This window comes from Pollicipes pollicipes, unplaced genomic scaffold (assembly GCF_011947565.3).
Source record: "Pollicipes pollicipes isolate AB1234 unplaced genomic scaffold, Ppol_2.1 Scaffold_4219;HRSCAF=4965_pilon_pilon_pilon, whole genome shotgun sequence".
Lineage (NCBI taxonomy): Eukaryota > Metazoa > Arthropoda > Thecostraca > Pollicipedomorpha > Pollicipedidae > Pollicipes > Pollicipes pollicipes.
Genome location: NW_023596448.1, coordinates 32,241,121 through 32,250,551, shown reverse-complemented (window position 1 = coordinate 32,250,551; position 9,431 = coordinate 32,241,121). Strand labels below are relative to the sequence as shown.

Sequence of the window (9,431 nt, the reverse complement as noted above, 5' to 3'; positions counted from 1 at the left end):
AACATTTGCTCTTCTATTATGCATCATTAGCTACATTTGGGCTACATTCTACGTCGTGTGGTGGACAGGAAGTAAACTGCTGTGAAACGTTTACATCGCCTAAAACTGAAATGGTGGATAAATCTATACGGGTGAGTAACGGGCTGATTGGCCTACTTAGGAATGCGCCTTGGGGGGTGTACGCACGTCTCCACGAGCAGCAGATGGGTTAGGTAAAGTGACTCTCGCCAATCAAAGTATGCAGTGTTCAGTGCATCGTGCCAATAGTTGGTGCGCCGTCGAGCTTAGTCGACTCTGTGCTGATTTGCCGGATAGTGGGCGTTCCCGGGCTCTGTTACGGCTGTCGCATCGCCTGGGCGTGCCTGAATGTCCGAGAAGTCAGGCTGATGCCTCTGCACCTTGCTCCAGCCATTTCGCGTCCGAGAGCTTTCATGAGCCCAATTCCACTAAAGTCAGGGGTGTCGGCACCAATGACAGCAGCGCTTGCCAATCTGCTAAGCCAATAAACATACCAACGACATCTATCGGGAAAGCGCGGCGATAAGGCAGGCGTGACAAGTAGCCCAAGACCGCCCACTATCAGCACAATATCGGCAAATAAGCACAAACAGAGCTGACTAAGCCTGACGGCGCGCCAACTTTCGACGCGATGCACCGCACACTGGAGGATTTGATGGGTAAGAGTTTACCCAATTCACCTGCTACCATGGAGACCTGCCTATACCCCCAAGACCCATTCGTAACTAGGTCGGCCGGCCGGCTAGGCACCCGTACAGAATTATCCATCATTTTAGTTCTGCATTATGGAAACGACTCAGAAAAGCTTTCTCTGTCCCAACCTGTAGAATGCCGCTCTAATAAAGCTTATGATGAATACCAGAAGAGCAAATGTTTGATCTTCTCGAAGAAATACTGCACATTGCTACTGATCAGAAAACGCCTTTCACTTGCGCGTAACCATCTCCACAACTTCCATTCAAATCTGCACCCAACCCAGCTCGCCACCCATTCCATTTGGGCACCGACGAGATTACCCAGCCGGTGAAGTCCTCCACTGCACACCGCCGCAAGCTCGGCTGTGTTCTCCGTCGGTGCTCGCCCAGACCGTCGCCCGGATCGGCCCTGCCGTGTTCGCCGCGTGACACGGCACTCTCCCTCGAGCGGCGTGCTCCGGTGACTTCCGCGAGCGGAGCCGAGCCCTGGGAGGTCCAAGACGGCCAGATAGGACAGGTTCGTCAGCAGAGAAGCGCCGATCAGCTGTGTGCATCCGCACGCGGCCACCAGTCTCGATGCCACCGCCGCGGAGCTGTGCTCGGTGCAAGAGAGGTGGAGCTGTGCACAGTGTTGGAGAGGCGGAGCTGTACACGGTGCTAAAGAGGCGGTGCTGTGCTCGGTGCGGGGGCGCCGGAGCTGTACACGGTGCTGGAGAGGCGGAGAAGTGCACGGTGCTAGAGTGGCGGGTGCGCTGGAGAGGCGGTGCTGTGCACGGTGTTGAGGAGTTGGAGTTGTGCACGGTGCTGAAGAGGTGGTGCTGTGCTTGGTCGGGAGAAGTGGAGCAGTGCACGGTGCTGAAGAGGCCGAGCCGTACACGGTGCTGAAGAGAAGGAGCAGCACAGAGGAGGCCGGAAAGGAGCTGGTCGGGTGCGTCCCCTCCCCTTCCCACCGGCGCCGGCGAAGCCGCAGTGACGTGCCAGTCTGTACCCTTGAGTTGAGGCGACCAGGTGTACTGGTAGCGCGTCTCTTAAGTGTGTAAACGTGCGTAATACACGTGGAAGTCTGCGCTGGTGGCCCCAGAAGATGGCCGAGGAGAATCGGTTCGAGTAAGGACCCCCGCCGCGTCACCGCGTCACAGGAACGCCGCCGCGTGCAGCAGCCCCACGAGCGCACGGGAGATGATCGGAACGTGTGGGTGACGCCACGTGCTTCTAATCTCGTCCAGCGGTCTGATGAGGTGGCCATGGCTCAAGTGGCCGCAAGTCACCTTCCTTGCTGCGAACATGCACTTCTCTGTTGTGGATGCTGACCCGGGATCTCACGACTGAATCTCAGTCCATGTGTTTCGGCCACTGGGCTACAGCCATTGCTGGCACGATGCCAGGTCAGACGTTGTGTGCGGCTGGGGTTTCACTGCTGTGGCTGACTCTCGCTCCTCCGGTGGTGTTGTGTCTCCCCCGACGTTCTGCCAGGGCCTCCTCACAGCCACCCACGTACCCCGGCACTCCGCAGGCCTCCGATGTCTCTACCATCCGCCCTCGAGCTCGGTCAGACTCCGAAGTAGCTCCCACTATCATCGGCAACCCCCCAGACTTCGACACACCTCCTAGAACCCGCTGGGTTCGCCCCAAATCTGCGTCATCGAAGCCCAACCAGATGACTGACCCGGTCCCGAGACTCAAGATCCGCTCGCGTCAGCACATCTCGAACGACGACCGCGGACGGCTGACGCTCCGCCGCACCGTCCGCCAGCGCGCTGGCGGCCCAGGTCAGGGCTGCAGGCTTGGGGTTGTGTCCGTCCACCGACGGGCGACGGCGGCGACGGGCACCCGCCAGCGGGCGGGACCTGCGGGTCCGGACACGGGTGCACGGTTCGCGCCGCCACGGCCGAAGGCGCTGTGGCGACGCGGAAGATATCGGAGCGGCCGCCACCGTCGGGCGTCCCCGCTCGACCTGCTCCGCGACCTAGCAACGCTGGTGCTTCGTCGTCGAGCGACCCCGTTCGACCTGCCGCCGGACCTGGCCCAGATGGCGCGCCGGGCCGAGGAGGCGCTGGAGCGGCACGTGGCGCGGCGCGTGCTCAAGTACACCACCGAGTACAGCTGGCCGGCTCTGCTGGCCGGCGCCGGCGTCGGCCTGCTCGGCTATCTGCTGCTTTTAGCCGCCCTGCTACGTCTGCCGCGCGACGGGCGTCGGTCGGGCTGCACCTGCCGGTCCAGAGATGGCAGCACCGGCGGCAAACGGCCGACGCGCCGCGCTCGGCGGGGCCGAGGCGGAGCGAGGCTGTGGGAGCGCGCCGCCCGCCGTAAGCAAGTGCCGTTGCCTCAGAGGACCACGCGCGGCGTCACCAGGTCGGCCTGCCGACAGGCGCGTGCTCGCTGGAGACTGCGCTACACACCTTGGGCGCAGGCTGTACGACTGGCAATGAGGCCCGGGTGAGGACTCGGTTTATACTGACGAACGCACGCAACGCCGCGCCAGGTGACATTAACGAAGCGGTCGTGAGCGAATGACGTGTTATCTCAGATGACGGCAGCTATTAAGCCTGTCGGGGAAGAATGCTTTTCAGGAGTGTAAAAACTCGAGCCTCTGCCACCTAAAACAATTGCTTAACATTTAAAGCACTTCTATGGGAAATATAGTGCGCTCGTGTACAGTGCATGCCCAAATGCCGCCATCATGGATTATTCAACGCGACACTGGACTTGGTATGAAGGGGCTTTTAGGAATGTGAATGACGCACATGTATGCACAAATATCGACCCCGTGGTGAAATATGCGCGAGAGGCAACACCGCTTCACAAGGCCGCACGCGATACCAACATAAGACCGACTATAATGGTATCCACATATCAGTGGCCTACCTTTAATTGTTCCAATATCTGCTGGTAGATAGACAAGTAATAACGGACGAATGTTGCGTCTGGTATTTCAATCAACAGCACATCCTCATAAAACGGTGACAATGCCCACATGTTGAATCATGCGTGAATTGGTCATGCGGGAGCGAGGGCAGGGGAGTGCGCCGCCCGGGGGAGCAGTGCCGCGTCCTCAGAGGACCACGAGCGGTTCCATCGGGGCGACCTGCCGACAGGCGCGCGCTCGCTGGAGACTGCGCCGCACGTCCTGGGCGCGGACTGCGCGGCTGGCAACGAGGGCAGAATAAGGACTCGGTTTACACTGAGGAACACGCGAAACGCCGCACATGGCGACATCAACGGGGCAGTCGTGAGCGAATAACGTGTTCTCCGAGATGACAGTCGCTATTAGGCATGTCGGGGAATAATACTTCTCAAGAATGTAAAAGAATGCCTAACATTCCTACCAATGCCGACCCCGTGGTGAAATATGCGCGAGCGGCAGCACCACTTCACAAAGCCGCACGCGACCGACTGGTATGATGGTATCCATAATCAGTGGCCTGTCTTTACTTGCTCCAATATCTGCTGGTAGATAGACAAGTAATAAAGAACGAAAGGTACATCTGGTATTTCAATAAACAGCACATATTCATCAATTGTTGAAAATGCCCACATGTTGACGAATCATGCGTGAATTGTACCATGTCAACAGCCAGGTGGATGATTGCGTAACGGCATGCTTCAGTATGAAACAATTGCGAGCACACATTTAACGCGATCTATATGAAGCTGGCGCCAGGACGTTGGACAATGACTGTGTCCATAGTAACACACCCAGCACATCTATAATGCGCGTTCCATGACGTCCCCGGGCCTCACCAAGCATCACGGAAGCGTGCAGGCACCAATGGTAACCTTGAGTGAAAGCAATGCCCAGCGAGCCAGCTCTTATGCATGTGGAACCGCGCACGCGCGCCCGCAACTACGCACACTATCATTATCCATGATGTAAACATCGTGTAACAAGACGGCAGCGCGGAGCCCAGAATCGTGTAAATCACAGCGTGCGTCACATGACGTCACTCGAAATCACTGCCGGATGACTGCCCAGCGTCCGTCTCCCTCCGTCGAGTCGCGCCCCCAGCACTCCCTCTGCGCCGGCTCGAGCCTCCATGTCTCCCTCCACCGGCACCCCTGCCGCTCCCCCGACTCGAGCCTCTGCCGCTCCTCCCACCGGCACTCCTGCCGTTTCCCCGACTCGAGCCTCTGCCGCTCCTCCCACCGGCACTCCTGCCGTTTCCCCGACTCGCGAACCCACCGCTCACCGGATCTGCACCTCTGCTACTCCGCTGACCGGCCCGCCGGCCGGCCGGCTGCGGCGTCGGCTCGCCACCCCTGGCCGCCTCCTCTTCCTCCTCCCCCTCCGACGGCGCGGCAGATCTCTTGGCAGCCCGGCCGCCGGACATCGTCGGTTTGCGCTTGGCTCCGGCGGCGCGGCGCGCGCCCACCGCCCTCACGTAGCACACTTCGGCGGCGGCGCCGTGCTCGAGCAGGTACTGCAGCCACAGCATCTGCTTGGTGGAGAGCTGGTCGCCGGGGCCCTTGACCTCGACGATGCGGGCCGTGCCATTGGCCGGGCTCCAGAGCACCAGGTCGGGGAAGCCGCTGCGCGTGAACCTGTCGGCCGCAGACGGCGCAGCGGTGAAGCGGCCGCGTCGCTCTGACCCGCGAGCGGCCGGTGGACCGACGCTGGCAGCGACTGGCGGCCGGCCCAGGCTTACATCGCCTGTCGGTCAGAACGGGGACAGCACACATGCGTACAGCGGGATAACGACAGCGCACAAATGTCCAACGTTGTGAGGGCCCGGAGCGTTTCAATGCTGCAAACAGCCGGCCAACGGCTGGTCTTATATCTAAAGAGCTAAGGGTGTAAGCACGTTTCTAATAATGGAAAACAGATAGGTTTGATGGGGGGACGGGGGGCTGACCTGAAATCTGGCGAGGATAACTGGACCTGAAAATGTCGCTTTAAATCCAAAGAACGTGAAAAAGGAGCAGTCTTTGGAGAACACTGTGAGCAGAGGACGGGGGCACAAACACCCACTTTGCAAGCTAGAAGAGACACGACCTTTCCCAGTGGTTACACCCTAGTATAGAGCTGATCAACCATAAATAAGCGAAGCGCAGCATTAATCATTACAACAAGAAGAATGATCAGCCAAAACCAATGAATGCACCGCAGTGATCCAGTAGTCGGGGAACAGCAGGCCCGAGGCACTTCCCGGTATACTCTAGCACAAGATGGGCCTTAACACAGGACGAAAATATGAACCGATCGAAAGAAGGCGCAATGCTCACCACGAACAGAAATGTGCGGCGCACGCCACTAATCAAACTGTGTTTAGCCATTTTGGGGCGTTCGTTACAGTGGGTTGTCAATTATATTGGGTTTTAACGTAGACTACAATAGTACACCTCGCGTAGCGATTATATTGAACGCCACCAGCTGAAAGCCATGCACCGGTATGCAGATAATTACAAATATAATCTGTCACGTTGCGTTGATCACGATTACGGGACGAGCCACTTTTTCAAATCAACATAAACTATCCCCGGCATACAACAAAGCTGGCGGCCTTTGTCTTCTGCAACAAAACAAGTTCCGACAGTTGCGATTTGTGCCTGGTAAATACTGCAACACCTGTTTCTTGGTTAGATTTAGATTTACCAGCTCCTCCCGGCCGCCGCCGCACACTCGCCAGACAACCTTGGTTAGACTTACCTTTATAAGATCCTCCCGGCCGCCGCCACACACACGCCAGACAACCTTGGTTAGACTTGCCTTAATCAGCTCCTCCCGGCCGCCGCCGCACACTCGCCAGCGGGCCGTTGAGGGCTTACCCCACCGAGCCTCGCGCCACGGCCACCCACCTGTACTCCGTTGCGAGCCGGCGACAGATGGCGCACACGAGTGGCACGCCCAGGCAGCGGAGCAGACCCTCTGCGTGATCGCAGTCGCGGAACACATCCCAGGCGGCCAGCGACACGCAGCCCTCGTGCGCCTGCCAGGCGGCCCGCAGGCGGTCGCAGGCGTCGTCGGCGGAGCCGGCCGCCAGCTCGGCCAGGCGCGTCTCGACGCCCGTCCGGCGCCGCTCGTAGAACGCCGGCGAGTTCAGGTCCAGCGGCAGTGACTGGTACGGGCTGCAGAAGCTGTCCGCCACGTCCACCTCGTACAGCAAGTCCCAGAAGAGCAGCGCAAACAGCGTGGTGGTGGGCGCCGCCTCGCGGTGTACACCCTCGTCGTAGCCGCGCGAGGCGTAGTGATGCAGCGCCAGCTCCTCCACCGAGCACACGGTGACGTCGCTGGCTTCGCCGCCCCCCTCCGGCCGCAGGAACACCATCTTAAGGCCGGGCACGTCCCGCGGCAGGCAGCGCGCCTCCACCTCCACGCTGGGCAGATCGGCCGGCTGTAGGGCGGCAGGCACGCCCGGCGCCAGTCGCACCAGCCGCTGCTCGAGCGCCAGCCGGCGGCCGACGCGCACGGCCGGGTCGTCCAGGGCCGCGCGCACCGCCGCCAGCGCCTCGTCAGGCCTCCGCAGGTGCTGCTGCAGGTTCAGCGCCAGCCGGTCGTGCCACAAGCCGCGGTAGTCGGGCAGGTAGGTGCGCTGCGCAAGCAGGGCGCGCAGCAGGCGTACGGCGCCCTCGTAGTCCTTGCGCCGCTGCAGCAGCTCCACGCCCTTGGTCCAGACGTACATCAGGATGGAGACGGCCGTGAACTTGCGCAGGAACAGCGGGAGCGCGGCGTCGAAGCGCTCGATGGCGGCGTCGTGCGAGAGCTCAACGCACATGTCACGCGAGGCTAGGTAGCCCTGGTACGCCTCCTCCCACTGCTTGGCGGCCATGGCAGCACGCACATCGCGCTCCAGCCGGCTCGCCGTCTCGTAGCGCAGCAGGTCGTCGCGCGTGCCGAAGATAGCCGTGCTCTTGCGTACGGTGACGGCCGGATACACCATGCGCCCCAGGTTGACCATGAGCAGCGTGAGCAGCTGCTGGCTCGTGTCCTCGTCTTCCTCGTACAGCGGCACTGAGAACAGACTGAGCACGCGCAGCAGCACGCGCCGCGGCCCGGCCGCCAGGCGCACGCACGAGCCAAGCAGGGCGCGCGCGCGTCGCTCCACCACGCCGTGCGCCGAGCCCAGGCCGGGCAGCAGGCGCTGACGCTGGCCGTGCTGTGCCAGCCGCTCCAGCAGCGCGTCGCGCCGTCCGCTAGCGGTCAGGTGCAGCTGCTGGCAGAGCTGGCGCAGCTCGGGGTTGTCGAGCAGCGCCGTCAGCTCGGCGGCGCCCACCAGCGCGCGCTCCGAGTCGAGCAGCGCCGCGTTCGTCAGCTGGACCACCGCCGCGCGCAGCTCGGCCTCGCCGCCCACCTCCGCGTAGCGCAGCCGGTCGGAGCGTAGCCAGCCGTGCTTGCGCTGGAACAGGCGCACGTACAGCATCTGCGCCGGCAGCGGCAGCCCGTTGAAGCGGCAGATGACGTCCGTGTCATCGGCGTTGATCAGCGGTCTGTTCAGCGGGTCGCCCTGCACCGACTCCAGAATGAAGAGGAAGTTCTGCAGGTAGTAGGGAATGCTGTGCTGTTGCGGCGACACCAGTCCAAGCGCCTCGGGAACCTCTTGACTGAACTCCTGCGACAGCAGCCGCTCATCCTCCTCGTCAAATTCCTCCTGCACGTCGGAGGAGTCTGCGCCGCTCGCGGTCGCCGCAGTGACGTCACTCGACAGGCGCGGCAGCGCTCTGGGCCTCCGCTCCGCCTCGTCCGACACGAGCTCGCCATTCGTCAACCTCGCCTCCGGCGCCTCGGTCCGATTCGACAGCTCCGTACCCAACGGGTGCGGTGTGACCACGGCGGGTCCGTCACTGCCTTCTGCCGGGCGGTCCTGCGGCGGCGGGGGGCCGTCCGAGGCCGCAGCCGGCGGGCCGTACAGCCTCCGCCTGATCTTGGACGGCGACTTCGGGAGGCGCACAGGGCTGTTCTTGCCGAGTCGCTTTGGCGTGGTCTGAGTCGACGCCGCCCGCCGGCCGCCAGAGGCACCGGACGACGAGGCCGAGCCAGGGGAACCTGTAGCACCCCTGCCCCTGGCCGGAGAGGGACTGGCTGAGGTGCGGTTTTCTGAGAGCAGACTGGCGTGCGCAAACCGACTGACGTGTCGCGACACGGCCGCAGATAGCCGCAGCCGCCCGCCTGGCCGGGCCGCACCGCCGTCCGCGCCCAGCGAGTCGCCGGCTGGCGCTTCAGCAGCGCTGGGGGCGGCCGCGGCTGGCCGCCGGCGCTGGCCGCTCCGCTCGCCCCCTGAGGCCGGGCTCGGGGTCACGGGGTCACGCGCGCCCGGTGTCGCATCCGCACTGCACTCGTCCGCCTCCAGCACGGGCTCGCAGAACGAAGGCGCGAAGGCGGCGACGGAGGCGAAGCCAGCGACGGAGGGCGAGGCGTGCGGCAGGGGCGAGGCCGGGCTGCCGTTCCGCGCGGCCCGCGAGGCGGCGGCCCGGCAAACTGCCACCGCCTTCGGCTTCGTCGCCGGCGACTTGATCTCGGCGATAATTTCCACGTCCGAGTCGTCCGCGGACGCCGCGCAAGTTTGGCGATGCTTACCCATCAGCGACACGTCGATGGTCTTTTCGCAGATGGAACAACGGGAGGAAGTCTTGGAGGTGCCCTTACCGGCCAAGAACATGGCCAGAGTTTGCTGCCCCTTCTCCAGGACCGGCGGACTGCGGAGCACGGTCAGTGCAGGTCGATCCCCTTTTCTGGGCGTCGGCTTGCCCTGTAGAGGAGTCTTACGGCCCATTGTGACTCTGCGT

At 62.4% G+C, this 9,431-nt stretch overlaps 1 protein-coding gene across 1 annotated transcript; it reads right to left on the bottom strand.

Moving 5' to 3' along the window:
* Positions 1 to 3,038: 3,038 nt before the first annotated feature.
* On the bottom strand, positions 3,039 to 9,226 carry LOC119095207 (fanconi-associated nuclease 1). The gene is made up of 5 exons (XM_037218079.1): positions 9,125 to 9,226; positions 8,000 to 8,629; positions 6,507 to 7,747; positions 5,027 to 5,252; positions 3,039 to 3,071 (listed from the first exon to the last, which is right to left on the bottom strand). The coding sequence occupies exons 1-5, from the start codon at positions 9,224 to 9,226 to the stop codon at positions 3,039 to 3,041; spliced, it is 2,232 nt and encodes a 743-aa protein (XP_037073974.1).
* Between the last annotated feature and the right edge of the window lie 205 nt (positions 9,227 to 9,431).